General features: G+C 37.7%; 1 protein-coding gene across 6 annotated transcripts in view; it reads right to left on the bottom strand.

The window, feature by feature from the left end:
* Positions 1-669: 669 nt before the first annotated feature.
* ARHGAP24 (Rho GTPase activating protein 24) overlaps positions 670-15273 on the bottom strand; it is a 783348-nt gene continuing 768744 nt past the window's right edge. For all 6 annotated transcript variants that reach the window (XM_082838944.1, XM_082838945.1, XM_082838941.1 and 3 more), the window contains 2 exons: positions 6303-7377; positions 670-1257 (listed from right to left, as the gene is read on the bottom strand). In XM_082838944.1, the coding sequence (XP_082695070.1) occupies positions 1014-1257; positions 6303-7377 (1319 nt within the window). In that variant the 3' untranslated portion in view covers positions 670-1013. The remainder of the gene's footprint in view (positions 1258-6302; positions 7378-15273) is intronic.

Raw genomic sequence — 15273 nt, 5'->3', positions numbered from 1 at the left:
AGAATATATGGCACACACTCTAGCAGTTTAACTGAGAGAGACACGGTAATACTATTTCACTGTTTGCGTTGTGGGTGGGGAGGTGGGGGGCCGGGGTTGGAGTAGAGGACACGTGCTCAATGTAGGCACTGGTTAGCCAGCATTGTTCTTCAACTTCCCAATGGCAGGAAGAATCTCCCTCATAACCATCCAGTAGAAGGACAGAGCAATTCAAGGCATGGCTGCTTAAATGCTCTTTTTTAAAAAAAACATGCTTTCCGTCTAAGGTGCATCCTGCATAGGAGACATACATCTGTGGAATGGGCAAGGCAGACCAGGGGGCTTGAGAAGGGGACTTTTTTACATGGTCCAAAATCTCCTGTGTCAAAGCATCTCACCAAGAAAACTGAGCAGTGTCAAGGGCAGAATTTACAGAGCAATTCAAAGGTTCCTGGTGATTCTACCGTAATTTATAAAATTATTTACATTTCTCTTTTTGGTCATGGCAAGGTCCATTGGCACAAACAGCACAGCCACAAAGTATTCTTTTTGATTTTAATAACTCATCTTATATATATTTATATATCTGCTTATTTTCATTTCCTCAGCAAAAGGGGAAATAATAATATTGATCTATAAAATAAGCTGATGATAACACAATGCCAAAAATAGCTTAAGTGCAAGGGGTGAAGCTTGAAAGCAAGCTAAACTGCAATGACATACTGATTTAACATTTTAAATACAAGACTTGCAATAAAATAATTATTGAGATATGTTTCTCATTTTTAGTTTACTTTTTAAAAACTACTCTATATACACATATCCAGTTGTAACACTTGACAGTAGCATTATGGGGCATGATACAACTTTGGTACACATTGCAGATATGAATGGGCAATGTCTGTAAATGATATGTCTTCCCCAGTTAGAACTCTGTACAGCCAGGTGACCAGCCACCTGATCCTATATAATATTCCCACCAGAACCCCCAGAGTCTTCCCCAGAGCCACTGGAGACAGTGGGAGAAATCAGCCTCACTGGATCCATATCGTGTTTCCTCTCTCGGTTCTCCTGGGTTCCACTGTCAGCTCCCCAAATGTGGAAAAAAACTGCTCCATTTCTTTCTGAAGCATGTCATTTCTCTTCTCTGCATCTTCTTTTGCTCGCTCGGCATTTCGCATTTTGATTTCTATCATTGTGAACTTTTTCCTTTCTTGATCCAGTTCATCGTGGAGGCTCATCATTTCTGTTTCCAAAGACAAGTTTCGCTGTTCTAAGCTACAAAGGGTGGGGGAAGGAATAAGACATAAAGCAATTTTATTAATTTGAAATTCAAAAGGGCTAAAAAATATTTCCTAAACTGTCTCTGCAATGTTTAGGAAATTGGATCGAGCCTTTCAAATCAATGAAGCAAGGTCCACGGATTAAAAGGTGTATATATATTCTTTTTTTTACTGATTCCTAACATGATTTACCATCATTTTGTTGAGACCCCAAGACCTCTCTTGAATGCACTTCATTGTCATTTGATAGCGAATTAATGAATTTTGGCAAAAAGAAGTCAGAGACCAATGTCATGGAGCACAGAATGGCAGAAGTAGGAGGCAACCTAAACCACAAAGCTTCCTGAATCATTATGTAAATCTGGCTTTACTAAAAGAAAGGGGGGGGGGGAGTCTGATAAAGTTGGAAGAAAAAAAGGACAATTATTTTTGCTTTCTATCAAAGGAAAAAGAAAGATAGTGAAAATGTCTTTGTTAGAAAGGTTAAGTCAAGAGCTAAGAATGGGCTTCCCTGGGACATATAGAGTCCCATCATATAAAAGTGGTATTAACAGCAGTCACCGTATAGTAAGTAACAAGAGAGGTAGAGATTACATGTATTGAATAAGTAATTCATCTGACATTCTGTGACAATGGAGTCCACCTAAGTAGCCTACTATCTAAAATTCTCACTGCCTTCCAAGTTAATATATCTTAAGATCTCTAGAGTTATATTTTTATAGGTTGATAGCTACATTCTTTTGGATAACTGTATAATTTTAGATAATTTCCTATAAACAGAGTTTTCCCAATAATCACTAAGTTCCAAAACATAATTTATTATTGCTGTTGTTCAAGGAGGAATAGTAAGCACTTGATTATTAGATGATGTGTTTTGGTAATGGCTGACATTTTAATTTCTCCTATTCTGAGCCTAAGTCCCAAGAGTATGTTTGAATTTGACATACTATTGAAATATGAAAGGCTAATGCACAGGTAGCTCTCAGAAATCTGATTATTTTAATAATTTTCAAATTAAAATCTCAATTATTTTTCTGTTTTGAAATAATGAGTCCCATATGTTGATATTTCATCCAGATAATCATAAGAACACTTAAAGATGAATCTGCTCTCCCTTTGTAAGAAACTAGAATTTTTTAAAAAGTCACATTCTATAATCAGTTTAGAAGGCCATTTTGACCACATGATCACATTTTTTACATAAAAACCTGGTAGTGTGCTGGTTGTCACCCAGAATTATTTTACAATACATTCTCTTTTCTTTCTAAAGCTATTTATTTTAGAACTAAAAAAGCTGGAAGAAACTCAAGCTTAAATACCAAGGAAGACACCTTTTAAAAAATATACTAATGCATTTTACATAACAGGCACTCATATGAAACTTCCAAGAATCTAGACTGGGTTGAAAACAGAAGAAACCCCTCCCACTGTAAGCACAGATCAATGCTGGAAAAATATATAAGAAAAATATTTTTTAAATACATAGCAAGGTTAAAAGAAATAAAAGAGCATCTTGAGGTTATCAGAACCAAGGAAGAAACTCAAATTTAGAACAGTAAATGGAAGCACATGAGGGGTATCGTTCCTGGATAGAAGCCCTGGAAGCTGTGACTAGGTTTTTATTTTGCTCATGGGGAGGAGGAGATCTCCAGTATAAAAGAGGCAGAAGGCTGAAAGTGATTCAACTGAGAGCTTGGAACATCTATTTTCTTTATGACAAAGAGAATACAAAAACTCTACTCATGGGCTGAGTGGTGACAGAGTTAATCAGAAGAGAAAATAAATAAATGAGAAAACAGCTCTGAGGAAAAATTACCCAGAATTCCTCACGTAATGAAAAAAGATGAAAATGTAATATAAGAAAGAGAAGCTAACAGAGATGGAGAATGGATTAAGAAGGTCCAACATACTTTAATAAGGGTTGGAGAGACAGAAAATTGAGAAAATGGGGAGATGAAATAAACAAAAATGGTGATGGATAAAAATACTCCAGAATTGAAAAAAATATGTCTTCAAATAATGAAACATAAAGTTCAAAAGTTAATGGAAATATATAGCAGAACGTTATTAATCAAAATAAAAATTATATAGCAATATTAATATGAGAAGAAATATTTTTGGGCAAAAAGCATTATTACCATTACTTTATGATAAAATGATCAATTCATCAGGGAGATATAAACAATTCTGACCTTTATTCATCTAGCTGTATAGTTTCAAGTTATTCAATATAAAATATAACAAAATTATAAAGATAGATAAATCCACAAAAATTAGGAAATTTTAAGATAACTTTCTTAGAAATTATAGCTCTATCTGATGAAAATTAGGAGAAATGTAAAAGATTTGAACAGCTTGATTAACAGATTTGATCTATTGGTCATATATACAATCCCAAACCAATAATAAGTTAATAAATACTTCTTACAAGACCAAATAATTGATATCATACAAATGAATTTTTCTGACCACAATATGATAAAGGGAGAAGGTGAGGGGGGAGGGAATAACATCAAACGCACATGTTTAAAAACTAAAAATCATACATATCAATGATAGATATAGTATCTATTTCTCTATCATCTTTCTATCTATCTAGGGATGTATGTATGTGTGTATATATGTACGTATCTATTATCTATCTATCTCTATCTATCTATCTATCTATCTATCTATCTATCATCATCTATCTATCCTTAATACTTGTAGGGTAGAGTTAAAAAGGAATTGAAAGACAAATGTATAATTCTAAACAGGAATGATCAAGAATTAACTAGAACAGTTACTTCTTATATTTCTGTGGCTTGGTCATGTGGCAGCTCCTCTGCCCTACTTTATCATGGACCTCTCCCTTTGCCTGTCACATGGGTAAAAATGCTACAGTGGGGCTTCCCTGGTGGCGCAGTGGTTGGGAGTCCGCCTGCCGATGCGGGGGACGCGGGTTCGTGCCCCGGTCCGGGAGGATCCCACGTGCCGCGGAGCGGCTGGGCCCATGGGCCATGGCCGCCGGGCCTGCGCGTCCGGGGCCTGTGCTCCGCAGCGGGAGGGGCCACAGCAGTGAGAGGCCCGCGTACCACAAAAAAAAAAAAAAAAAAAAAAAAGCTACAGTGAAAGAGGCCAATGAATGACATTCTGTTGGAAGCTTCTATTATTTTATCAATGTCTCTAAAATGCACCATAGACTCAGAACATAAATGTAGCACCAATGTTCTCATAAATGAACCTGTACATCTGCAACCATTCAGAATAATGTATTCCTATCCTAAGGTAAGTTTCAAGTGTTATCTCTTGCTTCTCAGTGCTAAGTGCTAATTTATCATCATGCCTTGGCAGCAATTCAGAGATTTGGTAGCCAGTGGTTCCAAAAACTACATTCAGAATGAAGAGTAGCCTTATAAGATGATGACTCCATTTTTCTTCTTATTTAAACCTCCTGTCACTTAGCATTATATAGGAAAATTCAAACCAAGTTTCTGTTTCCAAGAAAGTAATTTTTTCAATCTAACATATAAGAAGCATTTTTTTAATATTTACTTTACCATAGCTCTTAAAAATACATATCTTTTTGCTTGATAATTGATAAATGGATGGGAAACATTAAAATACATTAAGGTCAACTTTATATATAAAAATGAAACCACGTGGGGTTTGGAGCCATGGAAGCATTTGAAGCAGGACAAAGACTGAGGTTCACAAACTATGAGGACCCTAAACAAGAAGGGGTCTACTAAGGCACAGTCTGGGACTGGGACTGAGGCCACTAGAGGGGCTACTTCAGGCTAAACTGAGCCTCAGGCCTTCTCTTGAGAGTGCAGTGTCCTTCCCTTATACTACACTGAAAGGAGAACATAAAAACAATCAATTTTGTAATTCTGTGACCTTGGTGAAATCACGGGGTGTGCTGATGTTCAGGTTTCCAGCACAAGGTTGTATTTGTGAATCCTGGGCTCCATTCTCTGTATTCCTGCCTTTCAAGATGATGGAGCATCTGGCAGTCAGGGGTACTGTCAACACAGAATGCTCAGCCAATAGCCCATGTCTTGCCCAGGTTGCTTCTCTGAAGTTGCTAAGCCATCGCCACCTCGGTCAACTTATGAGAAGACGTCAACTGCTATCAATTAGGTTTCAGCACAACTGCTTCCTTATAATTCATATGTTTTGCTCCCCACTTAGGCTACAATTTCCATTGTCCATATGAATACACTTCATGCCATCACTTTTCTCAGAAACCTCCCTGGATTCCAATCCCAGAGTAAAAGCCAAAGACTTAAGATGATCCTGAAAGCTCTAAGGTACCTCTCTGAGCTCCTCACTTATTCCATCTCACGGCATTTCCACTCCTCCCAGGCATCTGCGTAGCTGCCTCTTTAACCTCCTATAAGGCCCTACACTTAGAATTACCCCTCACCAACACGTCTTACCCCTCTTCCCTGCTTTAGTCTTCTACTTAGCATGAGATCTATTTTACTTATTTATCTGTCTCCTCCAGTGGAATGGAAGCATGCTCCATGAGGGCTGAGTTTTTGTCTGTTTTATCCACTGCTGAATCCTTGGGGTCTGGGTCTGAGCTTGGGAGAGAACAGACACTCTCCCAGCATTCAGCAAAGGAAAAAATGAACAATAAAGATCTGTTTATTTCTCCAACTTCTCTTTATCCTCATTTCATCCTCTTCCTATGAGAACAGACTCCTTGTTCTGCATTCATCCCTTTCCGCTCCTCTCCCCAGCCCTCGAACACAAATCCACACATTTATTGACAAGAGATAGTATTACTGAGCAACTGCTCTGTGCCAGGGACAATGTGCAATGATTTCTTACATGCTTTTGTGGTAGATACTGCTAGAATTTAAAATGTTCACATTAGGGAGCTGAGATTCACAGAGATGAAGTGAGCTTTCCCAAAGTCCCACAGCTTACAAATGGTGAAGCTACCCAGTCTCTGACTTTGGAGTCAGCATATTTACCCTCTGGGTGAGCCTGTCTCATATTAGGAGGCTATCACACCCTCTCTGGCAATTTGGGGCTCCAGATTTTCCTCACCTCTTTATCCTGGACTCATACTCTATCTTCTGTTTGGTCATTTCCTGCTTCAGGCTGGACACTAAACTATGCAGTGCACTGTGATTGCTGGTGTGGCCAACAAAGGTCTCACTGTTGTCGCTGCTGCTGGTGGCACGACTACTTCGACCACCCACACTCCTCCGGTCACTTTTGTTTTCATAGTCCCCGGGGTGGGAAAGGTCGTCCTGTGGGGGCCCATCCAAAACGGGGTCCTCAAAATTCCCACCGTAAAAGTCTTGTTCCGGGCAGGTGGTGGTGGAGGAGCGGCAGGAGTTGGAATTCTCAGGGAGGGAGATTTCACAGGAGGAAGTGGACCAGGTGGCACTGTCGATGCTCTGCTTGTCGTCAAGGCTCATCACGGAGAACTGTTGGTGGACGTTGTCATAGGTGGAGAGTCTGTTGTGCTGGCCCGACTCTCCAGCTTGCTCTTTCTGCTTGTTATCCCTCAGGGTCACGTAGCCATTGGGCAGCCAGCTCATGCTGCGACCATTCACGGGGTTCCCGAGGGTATCTGTGTTCAAAATGCCCATCCGCACCGTTCCGTTCTGTACACTGTGGGTGCCCATTTTGGTACCAGACCCCTTCAGGGAAGAGGTCCTTCTGGCCTGTAAGCTCCCATTGGGAGTGGTTTGAGCTTTCTCAAGTCCTTCTGCATTACTGCTGCTGAAGGACCCATTGGTGACTATCCCACTGCCCTTATTGAAGGCGGGATTCTTTTTGACCATGAGAGGGGGGCTCCTAGAGACATCCAGTTTGTGAACGCTATTCCTTGGGCTGTTGGTTTTGCTGCCTGATAGAGCTGTGGGGGATCCGTTATCCATGTTGCTTCTCTGGGGAGACTCAGACTTGTCCCAAGAGCACCGTCTTCCAGGACTGTCCTTGGTATTATTGTTCTCCGTGTTTTGTAGCTGACCCATGGTGGCTTTCTTCTGAAGGTCATTGTTGTTGTTGCTCACTCCATCCTGGGGCTTGCTTTGCAACTCTGCATCTTTGGGGAAGAGGCGATCGTGTTTGCTAATCATCATTGACATCAACTGTTGGACCACCACAGTGCCTGGAATTGCACAGAAAACAAAATAGTATGAGTGAAACAGTTTTATTTCTTATTTTGAATGTGACTCTTAAAGAGTTATTAAAGAGTTCAGGTGAACATTCAGCATTATTATTAGCAGTGCCAAACTATATTCTTAATGATGATAATAGCAATATTATCTATAGCAATATTAACTGCTAAAATTTCTTGAGCATTTAACATGAACTATACCAAGCACTTTACTTTTGTTAGTGTAGTTGGATTTAAAAAAAAAATCTATGAATAGATACTGTTCTATCTATCACTGTCTTATGAAAGTTAAATAACTTGATCAGCATCCCAAAGCTATTAAGGAGAAAATGCAGGGCTTGAACCCAGAATTAATTAGTTCCAAAGACCAGCCTCTTCATTGTCACACATTTCTTGGAAGTTTGACATTTAATTAGGAAAAACCTTTCTTTGAGGAAGTCACTGTTATCTCTCATCAGACAATTGCCTCAAACTATCAAGACATTTGTAGTGGCATCTCAAAGTGGAACCCTATAAAATCTCTAGTGGATATATGGTCTGTCTTTATAATATAGCAAGACAATGAAGTTCCATACAACTTTTGCTCAGCATTCAAAACCTTCAGGTCATTTTAAGTGACATTAGCCAAAATGGTATAATAAAGACCTACAAGAATCCTCTCCTCCATAAAAGCAACTGACAAAAATATTCTGAATCATCATTTGCAGAACTTTGGAAATTAAAGGCTTGTTGTAATCTGGAGAGTGTTTATTAAAAAAAAAAATCATTGAATCTTGGTACAGAACAGCAAGCACTGTGGTATTTTAACTCATCCTATTCCTATCCTCCTCTCTGCAGTGGCCTTGAAAACCAACAGCCCACAATCACAGTGGGAACCAGCAGTCTGGCAGCCACTGGAATGGGAAAAGCAGGGATGGAAATCCTTCAAAGTCCCATTCCCAAAGAATTGTCATTATTTTACTTGTTTGGTGGTTCCCTGGAAGATGCCACTCAAGAGGCTTGTCTTCATTTTATCTAAATAAGAATTTGACCAGGGTGAGCAACACTTTCTCAAGGCCATTTGTCAAAAACAATTAGGGGCTCTTTCATTTAAAATCATGTTTGCCTGAAGCAAGTGGATAACAGTTGAAGACAAACAATAGGCTAAACAAGAAGCTTAGAAGGAAAATCAGAGGAAAGAGACTTCCAAAGGAGGTGTTGAAAAGCTCTGCTTTATTCCTGAGAATTTAGAAGATTACATGCATGCTTAGGGTTCTGTGCATGCCTAGGGCTATATGCATGCTCAGGAAAGAACTGAGAAGTCCCCAAGCTCTCACCTCTGACTGATCTTGAGGCTCTGCACAAAAAGGATCTGAATGCTAAAGCAGAGTTGTAACCTTCCTGGCTGAGTGTTGAAAGTTTGCCCCAACATGAACACAGAGTGTCTTGGTAAAGACTGGGAAACTTATTAGCTCTAGTCTTTTAATCTTTGTTCAATCCTTAGCTGACAACTAAGTAAGCCAAGCAGAGACTTCAGTGGCCACGGATGACAAATAATATAGACTTTAGAGAATTAGTTCAGAAAACTCACTAAAAAACCAAACAACAAACAGCAAAAACAACAAAGGGAGGGTAAGAATCTGATATCCAGAGTTCCCATATTATTATATTATTTAAAAAACATGCAGTTTTCAAAAAAATAATGCTACATGCAAAAAATAAACAAAGCATGGCCCATATACAAGGAAAAAATAGAAAAAAAAAAACAGACTCTGAGGAAACCCAGACACTGTACTCACTGGTCAAAGACTTTAAATTTGCTATTTTAAATGTTTTCTAATAAATGAAGGAACCAAAGGAAAGTGAGAATAATGTTTCGCCAAATATCAATAAAGAGCTTGAAAGTGTAGAAAAGAATCAAATAGATATTCTGGAGTTGAAAGGTACAATAACTGAAATGAAAAGAATCAGTAGAGGGGATCAACAGCAGACTTGAGCAGGCAGAAGAAAGAATCAGCATACCTGAAGACAACTGTGGTTACCCAGTCTGAGGAACAGAAGGAAGAGGAATAAAGACAAATGAGCAGAGCTTCAGAGACCTGTGGGACACCATCAAGCATACCAGCATAGGCGTAATGGTATCCCAGGAGGAGAGTAGAAAGAGAAATGAGCAGAAAGAATATTTGAAGAAAGAGTTGCTGGAATTTGAAGAAATTTGATGAAAAATATGAGTCTACACATTCAAGAAGCTCATCAAATTCCAAGCAAGCTAAATGCAAAAGGATCCAGACCTAGATCCATCATAGTCAAACTGTCTTAAAGAGAACCTTGAGAACAGCAAGAGATAACCAACTCATGTATAATGGATTCTCAATAAGATTATCAGCTGATTTTTCATCATTCTCATTGCCAGAATTATATTATCCAGCAAACCTATGTTTCAAAAATGAGGGACAAATAAAACATTCCTAGCTAAACAAAAACAGAGAATTTGCCAATAGCAAATCTGCTCTAAAGAAATATCAACACTTCAGGGCATTTTAAACAAAGAGAAGACCTTCAAGAAAGAAAATAATTCTCTTACACAAATGAAAATGCTAAGGTTCTCATTTGATCCTTATATTTATATTATTCACTGTAAAGTATGATTAGAAATCAATACCTTACAAGTTTCAGATAGTAAAAATAACTCAGACAACAGTGGATAGAAAGGCTAATCTATCATAAAAAGCAGTAATATTCTTTCTAAAAATTGGTGGATTTATCAGGTTTTATGACATATTAGCTGAAATCTCAAAATATATTTTCACATATTCCTCACTGACTTACATGCTGGGCTGCTCCCACCCCTTAAAATAGGCCACCACCACTAACTAGTCTTCTAAATTAGTTTCACAACTTTAGGTGTCCCAACCCCCTAAGAATCTTTTTAAGAATTTTATTCATATACCCACAATAAAGCAGTGTAGGCTCATGAAAGCATTAATCATCTTTGCTTTGGCTTGAACTATATTAATGTGGTGAGTTAACTGTGTTTCTTTTACCGTGTTGATAAAAGCTCCTAAGAGTAGTCTCTGATAAATAAATACAGGGAAACAAATTTTAGTTAGTAAAGGTAATATTATTTAAAATACTTAAATAAATTTGGTGAAGAAAATGATAAGTGCTTTTGACAATGAAGATATCTACTGAAATAGCTTCTAGTAGCTGTCAGAGAGTAGAAGCTTGACTTGGGATGAGGCCACTCATTAGCTTAAAGCAACACCTGGGCAAGATTTGGCTCTGAATATAATTTATAGTCAAATTCTGAATAGGAAAATATGTGTTATATTCATCTATATCCTTCACACTTCTGTAATGATTCAAAACTTCTAACATATTTAGATTAGGAATCTGCAGTTTGTTAGGTCTGATGCTGGCCAGTGCTGCTCAAACATTAATGTTCATACAAATTATCTGGAGATTCTGTTAAAATGTAAATACTGAGTGGGGCATGAGATTTTACATTTCTAACCAGCCCCCAGATGACACCAACGATAACAAAATAGTAGCAATAGCAGAGCATAGAGGACCCACCACAGACAGACCTTCTGAATCAGAATTTCAGCAATATTCCCAGATTATTCCTGTGTGTGTTAGAGTTTGTGAAACTGTGTTAGGTGGAAATGTTTCACTTACATCTTCTAAATTTTCTCAGAAGGCTGTGAGATAGGACTTAACATTTTTCAGATGAGAAAATTGAGGTTCAGAGAGGTTACAGTTCTGCCCAGGGACACACAGATGATAAGTGACCAGGCTGAAATATGATGCTTCTTCATCTTCTCACTGCAAATCATGTACTTGTCCAACTATATTTCAGCTGCTGGATTTATTTATTTACTTATTTATTATTGGAGTAAAATTGCTTTACAATGTTGTTAGTTTCTGCTGTACAATGAAGTGAATCAGCTATACGTATACCCTCTCTCTTGGACCTCCCCCCCACCCCCACCATCCCACCCATCTAGGTCATCATGGAGCACCGAACTGAGCTCCCTGTGTTATACAGCAGGTTCCCGCTAGCTATCTATTTTACGTAGTGTATTTATCTCAAACCTAAACTCCCAATTCGTCGCACCCTCCCTTCCCCCCGCCCTGTGTCCATATGTCCATTCTCTATGTCTGCGTCTCTATTCCTGCCCTACAAATAGGTTCATCTGTACCATTTTTCTAGATTCCACATATATACGTTAACATACAATATTTGTTTTTCTCTTTCTGGCTTACTTCACTCTGTATGACAGACTCTAGGTCCATCCACATCTCTACAAATGACCCAATTTCGTCCATTTTTATGGCTGAGTAATATTCCATTGTTTATATGTACCACATTTTCTTTTTCCTTTCATCTACTGTTGGACATTTAGGTTGTTTCCATGTCCTGGCTATTGTAAATAGTGCTGCAGTGAACACTGGGGTACATGTGACCTTTTGAATTATGGTTTTCTCACAGTATATGCCCAGTAGTGGGATTGATGGGTCACATGGTAGCTCTCTTTTTAGTTTTTTAAGGAACTTCCATACTGTTCTCCATAGTGGCTCTATCAATTTACATTCCCACCAACAGTGCAAAAGGGTTCCCTTTTCTCCACACCCTCTCCAACATTTATTGTTTGTAGATTTTTGGATGATGGCCATTCTGACCGGTGTGAGGTGATACCTCATGGTAGTTTTTATTTGCTGCACTAATAATTATTTGCATCACTAATAATTAGTGATGTTGAGCATCTTTTCATGTGCCTCTTGGTCATCTGCATGTCTTCTTTGGTGAAATGTCTATTTAGGTCTTCTGCCCCCTTTTTAATTGGGTTCTTTGTTTTTCTGATATTGAGCTCCATGAACTGTTTGTATATTTTGGAGATTAATCCTTTGTCCATCGCTTCATTTGCAAATATTTTCTCCCATTCTGAGGGTTATATTCTCATCTTGTTTATGGTTTTCTTTGCTGTGCTAAAACTTTTAAGTTTAATTAGGTCCTATTTGTTTATTTTTATTTTCATTACTCTAGGAAGTGGGTCAAAAACGATCTTGCTGTGGTTTATTTCAAAGAGTGCTTTTCTTATGTTTTCCTCTAAGAGTGTTATAATGTCTGGTCTTAAATTTAGGTCTGTAATCCATTTGGAGCTTATTTTTATGTATGATGTTAGATATCACAAAAACAGAAAATTACAGACCAATATAACTGATGAACATAGATGCAAAAATCCTCAACAAAAAACTAGCAAACAGAATCCAACAACAAATTAAAAGGATCATACCCCATGATCAAGTGGGGTTTATTCCAGGAATGCAAGGATTCTTCAATATACGCAAATCTATCAATGTGATAAACCACATTAGCAAACTGAAGGAGAAAAACCATATGATCATCTCAATAGATGCAGAGAAAGCTTTTGACAAAATTCAACACCCATTTATGATAAAAACCCTACAGAAAGTAGGCATAGAGGGAACTTTCCTCAACATAATAAAGGCCATATATGACAAGCCCACAGCAAATACTCAATGGTGAAAAACTGAAAGCATTTCCACTAAGATCATCAACAAGACAAGGATGTCCACTCTCACCCCTCTTATTCAACATAGATTTGGAAGTCCTGGCCATGGCAATCAGAGAAGAAAAAGAAATAAAAGGGAATTCAGCACCACCAAACCAGCTTTACAACAAATGCTAAAGGAACTTCTCTAGGCAGGAAACACAAGAGAAGGAAAAGAACTACAATAACAAACACAAAACAATTAAGAAAATGGTAATAGGAACATATATATTGATAATTACCTTAAATGTAAATGGATTAAATGCCCCAACCAAAAGACATAGACTGGCTGAATGGATACAAAAAAAGACCTGTGTATATGCTGTCTACAAGAGACCACTTCAGACCTATAGACACATACAGACTGAAAGTGAGGGGATGGAAAGAGATATTCCATGCAAATGGAAATCAAAAGAAAGCTGGAGTAGCAATTCTCATATGAGACAAGATGGACTTTAAAAAAAGATATTACAAGAGACAAAGAAGGACACTACATAATGATCAAGGGATCAATGCAAGAAGAAGATATAACAATTGTAAATATATATGCACCCAACAGAGGAGCACCTCAATACATAAGGCAAATACTAACAGCCATAAAAGAGGAAATCGAGAGTAACACAATCATATTAGGGGACATTAACACCCCACTTTAACCAATGGACAGATCATCCAAAATGAAAATAAATAAGGAAACACAAGCTTTAAATGATACATTAAACCAGATGGACTTAATTGATATTTATAGGACAGTCCATCCAAAAACAACAGAATAAACTTTCTTCTCAAGTGCTCATGGAACATTCTCCAGGACAGATCATATCTTGGTTCACAAATCAAACCTTGGTAAATTTAAGAAAATTGAAATCGTATCAAGTATCTTTTCCGACCACAATTCTATGAGAGTAGATATCAATTACAGGAAAAAATCTGTAAAAAATACAAACACATGGAGGCTAAACAATACACTACTTAATAACCAAGACATCACTGAAGAAATCAAAGAGGAAATCAAAAAATACCTAGAAACAAATGACAATGGAGACACGACAACTGAAAACCTATGGGATGCAGCAAAGGCAGTTATAAGAGGGAAGTTTATAGCAATACAATCCTACCTTAAGAAACAGGAAACATCTCAAATAAACAACCTAACCTTGCACCTAAAGCAATTAGAGAAAGAAGAACAAAAAAAACCCCAAAGATAGCAGAAGGAAAGAAATCATAAAAATCAGATCAGAAATAAATGAAAAAGAAATGAAGGAGACAATAGCAAAGATCAATAAAACTAAAAGCTGGTTCTTTGAGAAGGTAAACAAAATTGATTAACCATTAGCCAGACTCATCAAGAATAAATGGGAGAAGACTCAAATCAACAGAATTAGAAATCAAAGTGGAGAATTAACAACTGACACTGCAGAAGTACAAAGGATCATGAGAGATTACTACAAGCAACTCTATACCAATAAAATGGATAACTTGGAAGAAATTGACAAATTCTTAGAAATGCACAACCTGCTGAGACTGAACCAGGAAGAAATAGAAAATCTGAACAGACCAATCACAAGCCCTGAAATTGAAACTGTGATTAAAAATCTTCCAACAAACAAAAGCCCAGGACCAGAGGGCTTCGCAGGCAAATTCTATCAAACATTTAGAGAAGAGTTAACACCTATCCTTCTCAAACTCTTACAAAATAAAGCAGAGGGAAGAACACTCCCAAACTCATTCTATGAGGCCACCATCACCCTGATACCAAAACCAGACAAAGATGTCACAAAGAAAGAAAACTACAGGCCAATATCACTGATGAACATAGATGCAAAAATCCTCAACAAAATACTAGCAAACAGAATCCAACAGCACATTAAAAGGATCATACACCATTATCAAGTGGGGTTTATCCCAGGAATGCAAGGATTCTTCAATATACACAAATCAATCAATGTGATATACCATATTAACAAATTGAAGGAGAAAAACCATATGATCATCTCAATCGACACAGAGAAAGCTTTCGACAAAATTCAACACCCATTTATGATAAAAAGCCTCCAGAAAGTAGGCATAGAGGAAATTTTCCTCAACATAATAAAGGCCATATATGACAAACCCACAGCCAACATCGTTGTCAATGGTAAAAAACTGAAACCATTTCCACTAAGATCAGGAACAAGACAAGGTTGTCCACTCTCACCACTATTATTCAACCTAGTTTTGGAAGTTTTAACCACAACAATCAGAGAAGAAAAAGAAATAAAAGGAATCCAAATTGGAAAAGAAGAAGTAAAGCTGTCACTGTTTGCAGATGACATGATACTATACATAGAGA

Source organism: Leucopleurus acutus, assembly GCF_964270905.1.
Source record: "Leucopleurus acutus genome assembly, chromosome: 4".
Taxonomy (NCBI): Eukaryota; Metazoa; Chordata; class Mammalia; order Artiodactyla; family Delphinidae; genus Leucopleurus; species Leucopleurus acutus.
This window is presented reverse-complemented; position numbering and strand designations above follow the sequence as displayed.